At 45.9% G+C, this 16,937-nt stretch overlaps 2 protein-coding genes across 2 annotated transcripts; one reads left to right on the top strand and one right to left on the bottom strand.

Moving 5' to 3' along the window:
- Window positions 1–484: 484 nt before the first annotated feature.
- On the bottom strand, window positions 485–3,044 carry LOC119374493 (nuclear valosin-containing protein-like). The gene is given in 2 exon segments (XM_037644606.2): window positions 485–1,140; window positions 1,142–3,044. Coding segments are annotated over 2 exon segments (2,226 nt in total). The 5' UTR covers window positions 2,897–3,044; the 3' UTR covers window positions 485–669.
- Window positions 3,045–3,255: 211 nt separating this feature from the next.
- LOC119374496 (uncharacterized) lies at window positions 3,256–9,295 on the top strand. Its single transcript, XM_037644608.2, has 6 exons — window positions 3,256–3,536; window positions 3,629–3,767; window positions 4,696–4,857; window positions 5,633–5,948; window positions 7,441–7,530; window positions 8,316–9,295. Exons 3-6 carry the CDS (start codon window positions 4,798–4,800, stop codon window positions 8,372–8,374), a joined length of 525 nt encoding a protein of 174 aa, XP_037500536.1. The 5' UTR covers window positions 3,256–3,536; window positions 3,629–3,767; window positions 4,696–4,797; the 3' UTR covers window positions 8,375–9,295.
- Window positions 9,296–16,937: the final 7,642 nt, after the last annotated feature.

Genomic DNA, 16,937 nt, shown 5'->3' with positions numbered 1-16,937 from the left:
TCCTTTAAAGAAGAGACAAGATATTGTTATGCAGTGGATGTCGCTGGAGCCAACGTTTCAGCAAGTGGACGTTCACATGAAGACAAGACCACTTGTCGAAATATTGACTCCAGCGACATTCCCTATTCAATGGTTTCTGATACTTACAAGTACTTGTGTTCCTCTGAACCTCAAAAGCTAGCCAGAAAAGTTTCGTTCGCGCATTTCTTAAATATATATATACGTTTCTCAAGACGACGCTGTCCTTCAATCTATCCCCTGTACAGTCAATTAATTCATGTTACAAGCCCAGAAAGCTCCAACAAATAGCAAGGCAAATTCGAATAAGGCTTATCATTATTTCTCGTCTTAACGTTTAATGGGAGACCATGCAATGTGCTGTTGACTGCTGTATGCCCATGATGAGAGAACATAAAGCCTTTACTTCTTTAAAGAAAACGCCGTCTACACTGCAGAGACAGTTCATCAATACATGAGTGTCAACATGTATATGTACAACTTTTATTTATTCAAAGGAAGAAAAGAAACAGGAAATTATGGTAAGCTTCCCATAAGCAGCAGCATAATCGACCAATGAGCAAGGAAGCAGTGGTGACTTAGGTCACGTGAGAAAATTAAAAGAAAAGAAGTTAGAAAGAAATGAAAAATAAAATATGGAAGTTCTGTTACTTATTCAACACTCTCAGGCGCCACATTAACCTTTTCCACTTTCTTAAAAGTCCGACGGCCCTTGTTCGAAGCCGACACCTTTCCGAAAGCCGCGTCGAAGTGTTCACTGCCAACCAGGATTCTCCCCTCGGCTCCGTCCTTGAGGTACTTGGTCAGTGCGATCACCGACGCCTGTCGCACGAGCGCTGCCAAGTCCGCACCCGAAAATCCCTCGCACCTCTGGTCCTTGCCGATGTCCTCCAGAGACACGGTCTCCTCCAGAAGCGGTCTCGTTCCGTTTCTCGTCAGCGTTTTCAGAATCTCGACGCGCTCTTCTGAACTGGGAAGACCGACGTAGAGCACTTCGTCCAAGCGACCCGGACGTAACATGGCAGGATCGATGATGTCAGGCCTGTTGGTAGCTGCCAACACGAACACCTGCTTCCTAGGTTCCAGGCCATCCATCTCGGTCAAGAGTTGGTTCACCACTCTCGACTGCCGAGCCGCCGTCCGCCGAGTCCGAACGTCTAGGACACAGGGCGTCCAGTTCGTCGAAGAAGATGACGCAGGGAGCCGAGTTGCGAGCCCTCTGGAAACACTGTCTCACGGCCCGCTCGCTCTCGCCCACGTACATGTTGAGCAACTCGGGTCCCTTGACGGAAATGAAGTTGATGCCGGACTCGTTGGCGATGGCCTTCGCAAGGAGGGTCTTCCCGCAACCGGGAGGTCCGTGCAGCAAGATTCCCGTCGGCGTGACGAGACCCAGGGACTCGTACTTGTCCCGATGTCGCACGGGAGCCAAGATGGCGACCTGAAGCGCTTCCCGGATCGAAGTGAGGGCGCCCACGTCGTCCCACGTGACGTCCGGTACGGTGGCGAAGCCCTCGCGCTTGGCCGACGGCTGGACCAGCTTCAGGGCGCTCTCGAAGTCCCCGACGTCCACGCAGAGGTTTTTGAGCTGCTCGTCGTCCAGAGGAGGGACTTCTTTGAGCAGGGAGACGGCGACGTCGAGGCGATTCCGCGGCCCTTCCCCGGTCGCCTTGACGCTCTCTTCGATTCCGCGAAAGATTCGGTTTATGGCGGACATGGTGGCCTCCCGGGTCAGCGCCATCAGGTCGGCACCGACGTAGCCGGGGGTCCTGTGGGCGACGACGCTCAGCTTGACTTCCGGTCCGAGCGTCAGCTTTCGGCACAGGACGGCGAGGATCCTTTCGCGAGCGGCTTCGTCCGGAATTCCGAGGCATATCTCCCGGTCGAACCGCCCGGCTCTCCTGAGGGCGGGGTCAAGGGCATCGGGTCGGTTCGTGGCTCCGATGACGAGAACCTCTGCGGGCAGTTCGCGCTGCGACAGGTCGTCGAGACTGGAGAGGAGCTGGGCGACGATTCGCCGTTCCATCTCGCGTTGCGCCGTCTCGCGTTTGGGCGTGACAGCGTCTATCTCGTCGATGAAGAAGATGCACGGGGCGCTGTTGACGGCCCTGTCGAACAGCTCGCGTATGCGTTCCTCGGACTCTCCCGAGACACCGGCTACGATCTCGGGCGCCGCGACTCGTATCATGGGTAGTTCCAACTCGCCTGCTATGGCGTGCGCCAGAAGGGTTTTCCCGCAACCGGGAGGTCCGTGTAACAAGAACCCTCGAGGCGGCACCACCCCCAACTTCTTGTAGACCTCCGGGTGCTTCAAGTGCATCAGCATGTTGCAGACTTCTTCCAGAGGGCCTTCCATCCCTCCCAGGTCCGCGAACCGAGCCGTCGGATTGATAAGCGCGATCTCTTTCTCCTTGGCCATGCGCTTCTTGAGGTTCTCTTGGATGGCGGAGTCCACGTCGTTAGACTTGGACTTCTTGGGCGTCTTGCGCGCTTTCTCGGAACCCTTGTCCTTGGGCACCTCCGGCTTGGAGTCGGGCGTCTTGTACAGGTCGTTGATGGACTTGTTCATCGTGTTCTGGTCGGGATACGGTACCACGTCTTCGTCGGTGACGCTACTGCCGTCGAGGTCTTCTTCACCCACCGTATCCGTAGCCGGTCGCGGGTCCTCCTGTACGATTATTTCCAGCGCGTTCGTCACAGAGTACAGTAGGGCGTTCCTCTTCTTGCGCCTGTATTCGGGATGCCGTCGTTGTAGCCTGGCTACGATGCCCTCCGCATCCAGATCGTCGTTCTCGCTCAGAACTTGTCGGACGCGAGGCAAGAGCCGCTGGTCTCCGCCGAAAGAATGCCGCTTGCGCTTCAACGGCGGCTCGCTCATGCTTCTCCGCGATTTCTTCTATAACATATACGCGTTTGCGACTTTTAACGGTAGATAGATCGAGCTAGAAGCGAAGAAATTAAGCGTCGACACCGGCACACTTTGAAACAACGTGTAAACAACGCGCATTCATGGGCGCTGCCATCTTGGTATCATTGTTGCCCGGTCTTCAGTCTGTATTACGCCGTTTCAGAGCCTACTATACTGTAACTCCACATTTTATCTCAAACAACTGTTACTCGCAAAATGTGATGCTTAAATTTTAAAATTTATTGTTATAACCTTAGTACAAATTTATTTTTTGTGTGCAAATAGCTCTACATACACAGACTGAATTAGTAAAGCCTCGGTTTCGAATTTCAAAAATGGCCGCGCTTAGGAGCAAGTGAAATTTATCTGACGACGTGACCGCAGAGTCAACGGTGCCAAAGATCCGCGTTGACAGCTGTTAAAACTAGCAATCGCGATGGGTCCTAAGGGAAAAGAGAAAAGAAAAGAAACTAAACGACAGAGATGGAAGCCTCTTGATGCCGAAACGAAGCAGCCTACGCAGGAAACTGCACCTGTTGATTGCGGTGGAGACGCGTCCAAAGCAACGGAAAGCAAAAGCTTGCCCGTCGGAACTACGGCTCCCACACCGGTAAAATCGCGAGTTTGTCGCTCGTGAAATTCGAAGGGATGGGTTTGCTTAAGGACGTGTTCTCAATGTGGCGTGTCATCCATTCATTGCAGATAGAACCCACGTGCGATCCTCAGTTTAGGAAGCGGGGGCTCGCCAGTAATTGGGGCCGGTACGACGAGCCGGTCGAAGTTGAAACCGAGTACAACAGGAAGCGAGGCGAGGACTTTGACCTCCTGCTGAGCGCGTCAGGCGAGTAACTGTCTGCTGGAGTTCTAGGTCATTCTATTTTCTGCTCTGCTGCAGGGCTTGCAAAAACGATGACACGCGGATAGAAGGTTTGAAAACACACAGTATATATACGTGCGCGCTGCCATTGCGACAAAGCGGTTGGACATCGTTCAGTCGAGCGAGCGTTGATGTTCCGTGTGTGTCAGGTGACACTCTAGAAAACATCTTGACCATGTGGCTTCCGAAGAAAAAGAAAAAAAAAAAGCAAATTTGTTCGAAAGTACACAGTCGGGTGTGGCGGGGCTATTATTTATAGTTAGTTAACGAATAGTAATTCAGAAAGTTTTGTTACCATTGGCACGCATTGCTATCTTACGAATTGCTTTGTGCTGTTAAAACCCTGCCTTTGTAAGATTTTTCTTGGGGGGGGGGGGGGGGGGAGACAGGCAGGGGGTAATCTTTCGTTGGCACATGTGTGTGTGTGCGCACACAAGCATAATATAGGCGAATGAGATATCCCCCTTGTGCCTATCATAACTCTCTACAACATTTATCACATCACAAAATTGATTGGCATTGCTAGTATGTTTAAAATAAAAATAAAACACATGCTTGCTTGTTTATAGCGTTTTACGAGGACCTGTAACAGGTGTGGGCAGTGAAGGTTAAAAAGCATCAATGTGTAGGCATATATTAATGAGCCTACAGAAACAGCAAAAAGGCACAGTATAAAATTTACATGCATTCAACAAGAGGGTTCCACTACAGCAAGCATCCACTGTGATTGAAATAAGCAAGAGCATACGGCGTGCAAAACAGAAAAATTGTAGTCTTTAGTTCCCTTCTGTCAGGACAGTATTCCTTGTGGCAGCATATTCCATGCGAGACTTCTGATGAAACCAATTCACCAATCGATTTTTTCAATGCTTAAAGTCATCTTGTTTCACAGCTGGAGCGAGTGCACACTTTCGCTTCAAGGAGCAACAGGACTGGCAGGACGAACCGGCCGAGCTCAGCGAGTTTCTCTCGATCGACTGCGACGCGATCGTCGATGCACTGCAAACGATTCCTCTGCACTGAGCGGCTTGGCCTTCCCGAGGACATTTTCCCGGCAAGTAACCGTGTGCACTCGCTGCACGCTACTTCTCACTCTTTGTTATCTGCACCCTGCACAGTCGCATGGAAATTGTGCTTGTGGCCTTACTCTAGTTTTGTGCACTACATGCACCACGCTGCTGCACATTTTCGTTATCTGTGACCGAGGACGTAAGCACTAAATGCTCAATTTCCTGCTTGAACATCTGGCCCATTTCGACCTTCATTTATTAAGAAAAAAGATAAACCTGTCAAAAACGCTGCGTCAGTACTTCAACTCCATCCAGCACTTGTGGTCTCCCTTGCCTCACTTTCAGTGCAGAAGAAAAGGGTTGAATTTCTCTATATGTACCTCTTGGAAGAATATTACATGGTTAGAACAAGTTAATGAAAGAAGTAACAGCTTTAGGCCATGTATCAGCCTTGAACATTCTCATTCCTGCTCGAGAATTCTGTGGTTTCATGCAACATATGCAACTGAATTCTGGGGTTTCATGTGACTGACACATGATTTTATGGCACAACATAGTGAGAAAATATAGATTGATGTCAACAACTCGAGGTTCTTTATTTAACGTGCTCATACATCCAAGTACACAGGTGTTTTTGCATTTCACCCACTTCAAAATGAGGCCACCATGGCCTGGAATAGAACCTGTGAAGTTGTACTTTGCAGTGCAAGATTATATTCAATAAGCTGTCATGCTGTTTAGGCCTGCTGATTTCTACAAGAGCCATTGTACAGCAAGGAACGTGCTTACACTGGTTTCACACGTTTTGTTTCCTTTCAGGCCAGTGTTATACAGGAGTTCAAGGACGAAGCAGCCGCCTGCACCGAAAGGTACGAGGCATTTCTCCGTACGGGAAAGCGACAAGTCAAGAAAACGCCAGACATGGGGGAGTCATTGAAGAACTCTCTGCAAGCGGCCATAATAGCAGCGGCCAAGTCAAAGCCCAAGCCGAAAGACGAAGAGGACTTGGAGGAATTACTCAATCTCTCCCTCAAGTCCCCTCGGTCAGATGACTCACGGAAGGACAAGAAGAAAGACGAGGACGAGAGAAACCTCGAGTTCTTGCTATCGCTCACAGAAGAACATGAGGAGAAAGGTTTGCTATGCCACACTGTGAAAGCTTTTAAAGCAGTAACAAAATCTTCAGTGGACATTTAAACATCATCTTGGGCTATCTGGTCCAGTCCATTAAAGGGACACTAAAGAGCAAAACGATTTTTCTCACATAGTAAAGTAGTCTTCCACGATACCAAAAACACCACGCTTTCTGCGCGAAGATGCTTAATAAGCGAGAAAACGCGCGAAAAGAAAATACAGGTGGCGACGCCACCTTGGAATTCCCGCACCATTTGCCGTGACGTCACATATTTTTGACGGCGCCTGCTTGGGCCTATGTAGTTCCTATTCAGTTAAATTGAAGTACATTGTCCTCTGAGGGGGCCAGAGACTTGACATAACGAGTTTGTAGAAATTTCGTCGAGCCAGTGGCGCCAAAATACGTTAAATGCTCTTTGAAGTCTTTTACGTCACGAATTACAAAGTTCGGCGCGAAATTTAAAAATGAAACTTTGAACTTGGTTTTCTCCTCTAATAATAAACCTATGGTGGTGAAATAAACTACACAAAAGTTCTCCGAGCACACTTTATCAATCTAAACCAATTCATTGTTTCTCTTTAGTGTCCCTTTAAGCATACCTTGTGGGCGCAAAGTAAGACACATGATGAAGGGACAACACACAAACAAAGTGGCAAAACTGAATTAACGCTTCAAAGAGCAGAACACAAGCGAAACTTCCACGCACTCGTAACACAAGACACACGTGTGACAAAGGTTTGGTGTGTGCAAGGTATTCCTCCTTTTCATCATTTTCTGGAGAGATGAACTCGTTACAGACTACTTTTGAACTTTGACGTCTGGTGATGTCTCAACATGTGGCCGTGTTGCATCTGCGTTACACAAAAGTTGCACATGTGATCTACCCCTAGAAACAGTACTTCACTTCATGTGTGTGTTGTCCATCTTTCGTGCGTCTTAATTTGCACCCACCAAACCATGTTCAACAAATTGTTTGCATTTGCTTTGTTAGAAGGGACACTGAAGACAAAAGTGTCTTGCACGTATATTCGTAAACTATTTTTCCACAATACTAAAAGTATTACTTGTCATTAGAAGGTGCTTGCTAAGTTATAAAAGTTGGAAAAAGTAAACACGGCTGGTGGCACTGCCTTGATGTTCCCACACCAGCCCACTGCGACGTAAATTTTGACTGCATATTCTACGGCTTTCGTTACTGATAAAGATGTGTTACTTCATCTTCTAGAGGAACCAGCGACCTAACATGACATTTTTCAAGAACTCTTATTGAGCCAGCATGGCCGAAATATGAAAAACACTTCAAGATCAGTGATGTCTCGCCGAGATACGAGCATAAGGGGTTTCAACACAAATTTCAATAAATGTAGCTGGAGCTTCACTTTCTCTTGAAAACATGAACCTGTTATCAGTAAAGTAACTCGTATAGAGTCCTTGAGGAATTATTTATGAATTGATTTAGTGTTTTAACTTAATGTCCTTTAACCCTCCACAGATAAGGTTCCTGCAGCTGAAGAGACGGCCACTACGACTGTTGCTGAACCTGAACGCAAAGTAGTGGAAGAGCCCGTCAAACCACCACCTCGTAAGACTCGTTTGCAACTAAAGGCCTTTGTTAACATTTCCATTTCATGTGTATGTCTCTGGAGAGGAATGCCGAGAGAAAATGAGACACCACCAAAAAAGGGGGAGAGGGGCCCGGCTTTTTTGCAGGACGTACTGAATGCTAGAGAACAAAGTAAAGCGCTGCAGTTCCGAGTACAAACTGTGATGGGTAATTTAAATCTATTGTAAGGCCTTAAAAAAATATGATACATCCGTCGTGATAGCTTAGCAGGCCGAGGTGTTGCAATGCTAAACTTGAGGTCTTGGGTTCGATTCCTGGCCACGGTGGCCGCATTTTGGTGGGCGTCAGGTGCGATGACGTCCGTGTACTTAGGTTTATGTGCACGTTAAAGAACCCCAGGTGGTCAAAATTATTTAGGAGCCCCCCCACTACGTTGTGCTTCATACTCATGTCAGTGTTTTGGCATGTGAAGCCCCAGAAATTATTATTAAAATTTGGTACACTCTTATAGTGTGCATGCTTTTGTTGTGAGTAACTTGCTCAGAAGGACTACGAACAGCACAGGAATATGTGGAAGTCTAGACGGCAATTACAGTTGAGGGGAACATAATTAGTTAATTAGTTACATTACCAGCAATGCAATTTTCATCAGCACTTAAGTGTCCAACCGAACACTAGGAACTAGGAAATGGCTAAGTCACATCTGAGGGGTTGACAGAGCTAAAGGCTAGAAGGACCATGTGATGAATGTTTTTATTCAATGATACTAACGAATTTTCTTTTCTCGTTCCCTTCTTTTGCAGAACCCCAGAAGCCAACTGTCGACCTAGAAGATTGGTTAGACAGCGTTTTACAAGACTGAACGCACGGAATGTACTATTTATATAAAGCGCTTTATTTCGCAACAGCAATCTCTCGGGGCTAGTTCTCGTCACGCTGTGAAGCCTGCTGCTGTCAATGTCCCTACGTCTACACGATCAGCACAGAAAAAACATGGCCAATCGACAAATGTTCAGGCAAAAAGTGTCAACGTTTCAAAGAACAGAGTGCGTCAAAGACCAGAAATCTTTTTCTGAATGCGAAAGCATTATTTGCCCTATGAAGTTGAAAATGCAGCATCTGGCGAGTGTTTGCGTCAACACTCGACGGCGAAAAAAACCCACGTGACCAACTGATGACGTCATGCAACTGTCATTACATTATCGTTTCAGTGATGATGTAATGTGACGTCACGCAATGTCGAAGAAATACTAATGGATCTGGTCATCACACCAAGACATGCCGTGCTTTTGCATTCAACGCACGCAAGGAGACTTAAGGGCCCCTGTAACTTTCTTTTCGGTGTGTCTCTTTTTCTGATAACTCTCTTTACCGCAAAGATCAACAAGAAGAACACGACTTATTTGCTTATTTGCAGAATCGACATCGCTTATCATGGTGGCTTTACAACAAAATGCAATTGTGTGGCCATGTCTATATACAAGGTCTGTGTAAAGCACTGAGTAATTGTATTGGGGATACCCATTCAGGTTCCACCATCGGAGACAATTTTTCCAATCGAAGAGATCCGGCATGAAGCAGGGCAGGGACATATCTACCTGCCACATGGCGAAGAATACTCCACATCAAGAAGTTCACACAGACAGATTTGTTTCAAGATTTTATTCAAAAGCATTACCTAATGACTTGCAACAAAAGGACAGAGGTATCTACACGAAACCCTCTTCGATGTGCTGCCAACAAATGTTAATAAAAGAGGCGAGTCAATGCAAAGTAAAAACAACTGTGCGGGAGTAACATCATTCATTCATGCCACACTTGTTTCCTTCTCTTGATAGCACCGCGAAATTAGCGTAGACAAACACTGCAGTATCCAACTGCATTGTGCTGTGTGCATTAACACAGTCAGCCTCTCTATCTAACAGTGTTTAAAAGGAGTGCTGACACACATTTTCAAAGTTGTACAAACACTACTGCCGCACATTTATCGCATGTAGAAGGAACACATGTAGCATGTGAAAGATGGAAAACGCTTGAGGTATTTTGGTTTGGTGCTTTACATTAAAGCTGCACCTAGTGCCATCATCATCATGGCATCATGACACAGAGCGAAATTTGATTGCACAATATCGCATTAAGGGTAGATATTATCGTGCTGCTTATAATAATAAATTAGCAAAACTGGTAGGCATGTTTTTCCTTGGCTGCACCCTTGAGTAAAATAACGGCTGCAATGATTGCAAGGCCACAGAGACATAATGCCAAATTCATTTCTTTGGTGCATAAACCGAAACTGGTTCGCAGGAACGTGTTATGTACCATATTTAGAGTGTTCGAACACTTGGCAGTATTCCTTTTTTATGTATAGAGTTCAGACCTATGGCGTCTGATCTTTGTTTCGCACAAAAATGATCAGTCGAAAATGTCATGTCAGCACTCCTTTTGACATTCAACACAGGGGAAACAATTGCAACAGGGTAGAGAGTCAGGCTAGTTCGTTAAGCTTCATGTTGTAACGCGTCTTGAACCACACCGGATCACAGACAAAAGTGCACCAGCACACAGTCTGTGCGCCGTTGTGCTTCAAGGTCCATTAAAGTATTGGAAACAATCACTTTGCATATATCAACAGGAGCGTCTAACAACTGGAGTATACAAAGAGTTGCATAGTTTGGTTATGAGGAAAAGATGGACTGTGTGTTCGTCGGCGTACATGGTGTTCGTGTTGCCATGTTTCTTCTTCGCCTCCTCCGTTTGTTCGGAAAGTTAACAGCCAGTAATTCAGTATTAGTACAAAACCTGCATTCTGCAGGTGTCAACCATAAAATCAAAAAAGCAAAATTAAAACTCAAGTCGCTGGCTGCTAAAATCACTAAAATTCACAATCTCGGGCGGGGACGGCACAGAAGGCGCAACCTCGATGAGCGCGCATTTGGTAATTACGATTTGGAAGACAGGTCAAAACTATACATCTAACTATATCAGCGTAAGCTATACAAAATGAGCTTTTAGGCTACAAACAGCCACTGCCGTCTACGTTCTTAAAGGGCATAGATCAACATTTGCAAGGACAGCAAAAAATGAGTTATCAGGGCATATTCATGAAGCACCCATGAAACATGATTAAAGGTACTAGAAACAGTCTGTGCACTCAACAAATTAATGTGGCTGAATATAGCTTGGTCTAAATGTGTGACATTCAGTTTCAAAAGTCTTCATAGTTAGCATCGATGTCAAGTTTAGATATTGTGACCCAGTATATTGATAATAGACTTCTTTTTCTTCCGAGAGTTGAAAAAAGGATGAAATGGCTTGCCGTGCGTAGCACCACAATAGGTGCCAGTGATATTGGGCCCGACATAATAAAAGTTTGTTATTTAGATGATGCAATAGATACAGCATGTCATATTAGCCTAGTGATACATTCTTTGTGAATATTTTGTTAATGCTTTGTGAAGTAACTATGAAACTGCTAAAATTAAATCTGCTTCATGCTATTTTACTAGCACAGCCATTAAGCTGCCTTAAGATGTAGCTAATACTGCAAGTTTTTTTTTTTTTTTTCCTATTTTCGCAGCAAGAGTCCAGAGCCATGCTACTGAGCAATCGGTGAAATCAATGAATCTAATTTCATCTAAACTAGCAAACAATCACAGCTATCACTGGCTTGTGTGATACAGTGCGGCTTTTCTTTTTAAGAGTGCACCGCACACGTATAAACACATCACGAAGATGTCGCCGTGAGCCTAAATTAAACGCCGATAAGTAGCACGCGTTAAAATCATCACAGAACGATGTTCTTTGGCTCTCGCGTCAAATATACAGCTTGTAAACGTGACGCAGCGTTTCGTACAAACGCTCAATTTGTTCGCTATGTGTTTACACTACAAAACCACGCCTTGCAGCTGCGAAGAAAGTGAGCCAAACTACAACATTCCGAACATCGACAGCTGCATCAGGTAAGTACAAACGAGCAAGAAGGATAGAGTAAAAAACAAAATCTTTACATCGCAGTTTTGTGTGACAGATGCAAGTGGTATGAGTACTGTCTGCAATGCATAGGCAAACACATGTGCACCGCTTCTCTCTTTCAAGCACCACAACTAATGAGCTCTTTAAACAGTAACTTGAGGGTTGGCCTGTTTTCACGACAAGTGTAAGAAAAGCTATGGCCATAACATTGTCACTGTACTGTCGAAGCAGTGATACGTAGAGTCTAAGAAAAAGTTTCAAAACCACCTTGCGAATGAGAGGACTGCCAAGAACCTTGCGTGCGTCAAACTTTTTTTCCCAGAATTTCGCTAGGGCTGGCTAAAACGCTGCGATATGCAGTCCCACAGATGGCTGCGTGTGACAGTCTGAACTGTACAACAGTGCTGGACAATGTGCCGTTGCAAGAATTTTAAAGTAACAATTGTGACTGAGCACACAGGAAGAGTAGAGATACTGTGCAGCCATTTGAAGGTAGCGCATTCCAAAACATTTCAAAAGCTTACAACGATTGCAAAATGATGCTAAAATGATTGTGTTTTCAGAACAGTGAGATCACTTCAAGCTCAAGAGTGATCATCGGAGGACATTGCAATCGAGTGCACAGCAGACAAAAAAGAGTTTTGCAGGAGAGTTTAAACTGGACAAAACATTTATGAGCACAAACATTTTTTTCCCCCGTTAATATAGAAAAGTAGATGGTTAATTATGCATATTTTGTGCTGAAGTGGTTCCTTTTAAGTATTAACAATAACGTATCGTGTACACAGAAATGGTACGGACATGCACGGAAACTGCACTTCATTCGTGACGCTATCTGGTTAATGTCACAGTACAAGATGACTACACGAATGTGCTAATGCTGCACTTATGACTTTGGTTAGTGTGACCAGCAGTTAACATCATTTTACAAGAAGTTGCAAACAACCCAGATCTTATGTTCATGCAGTAGTTAAGCGTAACCAGTTAATGTCACAGTACCACAACATCTGTGAACGTGACAAGTGCTGCAAACTTGCATCGATGTCATTTAGCAGCCAAAAGGATGCAACAGACTGGGTCACAGCAGTAATTTGCATTTTGTGCCACCAGATGCCACCTGTTTACGTTGATGTTTCTACTTTGTTCATTTTTTTAACACTTATCTTGTATACACTTAAACACTCATTTTCCGTTTGTTTCTGGTATCACCTTGGGCTTATACATTAACAATTTCACAATCTTGTGCCCAGCAACGCCAAATTAATACGTTTATGAATCAACAATTGTGTTCGTAGAATCGTCTTCACGCATGCAAACCCACCACAGTACCGTGCATTGACTACTGCAAATACTAGAAAATGTCAATGTGTCGCTAACAGCCCAAGATGTTGGCACTCCAATTTGAAAAAACAAAACAAAAATGAAGTCTACAGGCAACCTCAATTCATGTCTATCCTCTCCATGCCTTAAAGGGTCCCTGAAGTGGTTTTTCGAAATCATGTCAGTAGTTAGGTCACAACTAAATTATCTGCACCATAATTTAAGCAAAGCACCTTGTATCAAGGGAGCTACGAGTGATTAAAGGTTTACCTCTTCCCAAGCCACATCTTTTCATCTGGATTTCTTCACCGAGCGGAGAGGGCTAAGAGCATCTTCTGCTAGCGCACCGTTGATCACGGAACGTACATTTTGTGTTTGGTTGGTGGCGCCACAAGATGCCACTAAGAACACAGCCGCTCGCGCTTTATTCACCAGTAAAGATGCTAGGAAGGCAATTGCATCATTCGCACAAGATACATTTCGAAACAGTGCCATTTCTAAAACGAAGGTGGCTGAAGACTTGGTGTGGTGACACGCTGCAACCTGTAGCAAAGTGCATGTCTGAAACCTCGTAATACATTACATGCTTTATGCAAATCGCTTGAATCGATCTGTTAATGACGCGAAGGACCTAGGCTACTCAACGTTTATAGATACTTTTTCAGTTCCGTATCTCCTCGCGGCGCGCGTAGGGAGGAGGCGACCTGTCGCCGCACCCGCCACCACAGCGCTGCAGTCGCGCTTTGCGCTAGGAGAGCGAGGGTCGTCTGCTAGCACGAAGGGCTTCTTCGCATGAGCTATTGCACACGGCCGAATGAGAACTGCGCCAACACTGTACTTGGTCTTTACTCTCCTTACTTAACATTAATTGGACATTTACATCAATTTGTGCGCGTTATATTGCTCACAAACTTGAAAAGACCTGTACAGACACGCTTCGCAGACGTCAGTTTTGAGCAATGACAACGTGCTCGCTTCGCTCTGCGCCTTTCCATGTCTGTTTCGTTAAGACCACACTAGTTTGGCTATTGAGCATGCTCCAAAAATACGAATTTCAAACGTAGAAAACTAAGAGTTACATAACATCTCTCAAACGCGGGGAAATTTACAACATTTTGTAGTACGAATCAAACATTGCTCTATCAACATACTCGAATTATTCGCCGAGAATTTTTCGCGGTTGGCAAGCGTGTCCCGTATTTCGCGAGAACTGACGGACACGTATCATTTCAGTAATTCTAGTGCGTTCATTAACATGAAAAAATGTGGTCTAGCCAAGAGCGCACCATGTTCTGTGCGTAATAATTTTGCAACTTTGCATTATGTGACGTTTTCGAAAGCCTTGCATTGTACGAAATGATTATGCGCATTTGTATTGTTTCAAAACAACAAGCAACATGCATTTTGGTCAATTAATTCAAACATGGTGGCATCGCAAAAAATATTACATCGTGAAAGCAAACTGAGATCCTTGGTGTGCAAAATGAACGTGGAAATTTTTTACATGCGTAGATACTGCACAGCATTGTTGGCAGGCAGTAGCATAACCAGGCATTATATTCGGGGGGAGGGGGGGCAGGCCCGTAGCCGGGGGGGGGGGGGGGGGGGGGGGGGCTAGGGCCCCCTTGCCTAAAAAATTTTGAAGTATGTGTTTTTACCAAAAATAAATAATGAAAATAGGTGTTTTTCTCAAATAGTCAAGGTTTTCAGCAAGTACCCCCCACCCCCGAAAAAAACGCCAGGCCTGCGCTGAAACCGCAGCACAGTCACAGCGAAAGCTGGAAGAGCGGCGTTTCTAGAGCCCGTTAAGCTCTCTTGGGACTACAATACAAGTACACTAGAAAGGTACCCACTACGCCATAAATCACAATTTTTGTGAAATTGGGAAGCACCTACTAAGCCATTATTCGTCATTCTGATGAGAAGCGAGGCACCAGCTACACGTCTGTAAGGCATTATGTGCACTGTTGACGCGACGACTGATGACGATCAAGAATTACGGCTCAGCCCTTTGTAATGGGTTGGAATCTTTAAACGGCCCACCAGTTATGTAATTTGCATTAGGTGACGCCCGGTCGCTATTTCCCTCTCCCGTCATGCTGTATAACATACGTTGACGTGGGAGAGAGACGGGGGGGGGGGGGGCGAAGAACTTTACTGAGACCCCGAGGAAATGGATCATGCGCTTATGGCCTTCCTTGGCAACCAATGCAAGTGCACTTGCGAGGAACCCACTACGCTATAAATCATAATTTTACTGAGACCCCGAGGAAGTGGATCATGCGCTTATTGGCTTCCTTGGCAACCAATACAAATGCACTTGCGAGGAGCCCACTACGCTATAAATCATTGTAATTTTTGTGAAGTAGGGCAGCAGGCCCTGTGCCATTTTTCGTCATTCTACGGAGAGCGTTGGTACCTGCTAAACCCATGTAAGGCATTATGCGCACTTTGTTGATGCTGTGCCTGATGACGAAGAAGAATTATGGCAGAGTTTTTTGTAATGGGTTGGAAGCATTCAACAACCTACTCGTTGCGCAATTCGCATTGTGTGACGCCTGGTTACAGAATTCGCTTTGTGCGACGCTTGGTGCTTATTTTACTCTTCTACCACTATATTGCATATGCTAATGTTGTTACTTCCCGACATGAAGTCTGTATAGGACCTTTTTGCAAAGCAGTTTCAAGCACCGGCATGGCTCAGAGGTTGAATACTGGGCACCCACGCTGAGGGCCCAGGTTCGAACCTTGTTCCATCCTGGAATTTTTTTCTTATTTTGTTTTTTTTTTCTTATTTCGAGCGATACTGGTTACGGACACCGGCGGCGGCGGCGGCGGCGGTGGACAACTACGGCGCCAAAAACGGCCGGTGAAATGATCTCATAACAGCTTTCGCTGTAAAAAATTCCAGGCTACGGACCCTGGGGGGGGGGGGGGTCAATCACATTTTTTGTGTGTTCGTGCGTGTTTGTATGAGTGCGTGGATGTATACACATGCAAAATCGAAAAATATCGGACGAGGAAGTTTGACCCCACCCCCTTCCTGGCTACGTTTGTGTTGGCAGGTTTGCTGCCAGCTAATTTTTAAAACTTGCTTTCTTGCGCTCTCGCTATGCCCTAATGGTACTGCTGTTTTCCAAGCATTTGGCTTGCGCAAAGAAGTGCATCGGAGTAAATAAAAGTGAAGCCAACAGTGTTTCTGCCTCTCGTTATAAGAGCATTCAGCACACCCCAAAACAGGTCACCAAAAAATGTGTCCCTGCTAGCATGCTTGATAGCACGCTCTACCGTACGTGCTTACGTGCAAGCAGTTTCTCTGAAAGGCTACCACTGACACATTCGCGCACAGTGAACAGCATGGACTCAAGCGGTAGGGAATGCCGCCTACCAAGGGCATCGTATTTGCAGACCTCGCAACGCGTTGTTTTCTTCAATTTGAAAGCCACGTAGCGTGCCAGGTAACAAAAGGCCGTTGCTTCTGGTAATGGTGCACAGTACCCACGGTCGTCAGACGCACCTGAGAGGTCACGGAATGGCATGGAAATAAGCTGTTGGCACACTTTCTCTTTCATCGCATGTTTCTGGACGAGGACCTCACGACGCTTTTTTTTTTTTTTGCACAGATGCTTTCAAATGCACTAAGCAAGGTACAAGTGGCTAAACTTGGTCGCTATGGTATATGGTCTTGCATGTTTTGCTCCGCGGTTTATCGGCGTGAGAAATAGCTCGCACCCAGCTTTCAAGATGCTGCGGATCGGGCGGCGGCGCAAAGAAGTGCCGCTTTTCTACCCACTGGCACAGCCGGGCACGAAACAAGTTGGCATCGCAAAGCTTGAAAACTGCTTGACTTCCTGTGGCAAGGAGTACTCGGTTGCCTGAATTTACCGAAGTCGTCGAGAGTAACCTCGCGCATGCACAGCCAATACACCCAGGAAAAACATTCCATGACAGCCCCACACGCGGCGAAGCAACTACGGGAAAGAACTTGTGTGCCCGCGCGCGCGACAGCGCTATTCACGACTGTGGCGCCCTCTCACTGCCTGGGTAAAAGTGGCGGCCGCCATCGGCGGAGGAGTTACGGAACTGAAAAAGTATCTATAAACGTTGATGCTACTGGCTCAATGTTTGAAGAG

The sequence above is a fragment of the Rhipicephalus sanguineus genome, chromosome 11 (assembly GCF_013339695.2).
Source record: "Rhipicephalus sanguineus isolate Rsan-2018 chromosome 11, BIME_Rsan_1.4, whole genome shotgun sequence".
NCBI lineage: Eukaryota > Metazoa > Arthropoda > Arachnida > Ixodida > Ixodidae > Rhipicephalus > Rhipicephalus sanguineus.
Note: the sequence above shows the minus strand (reverse complement) of the source record. Positions and strands in the feature narration are given on the sequence as shown.

Bases quoted from the DNA above. Each gene is read 5' to 3' on its own strand.
- LOC119374496 (XM_037644608.2), top strand. From the start codon at position 4,798: ATGCACTGCAAACGATTCCTCTGCACTGAGCGGCTTGGCCTTCCCGAG. The intron at 4,858-5,632 runs GCAAGTAACCGT...GTTTCCTTTCAG, and splicing joins TTCCCGAGGACATTTTCCCG to GCCAGTGTTATACAGGAGTT. The intron at 5,949-7,440 runs GTTTGCTATGCC...AACCCTCCACAG, and splicing joins AGAAGAACATGAGGAGAAAG to ATAAGGTTCCTGCAGCTGAA.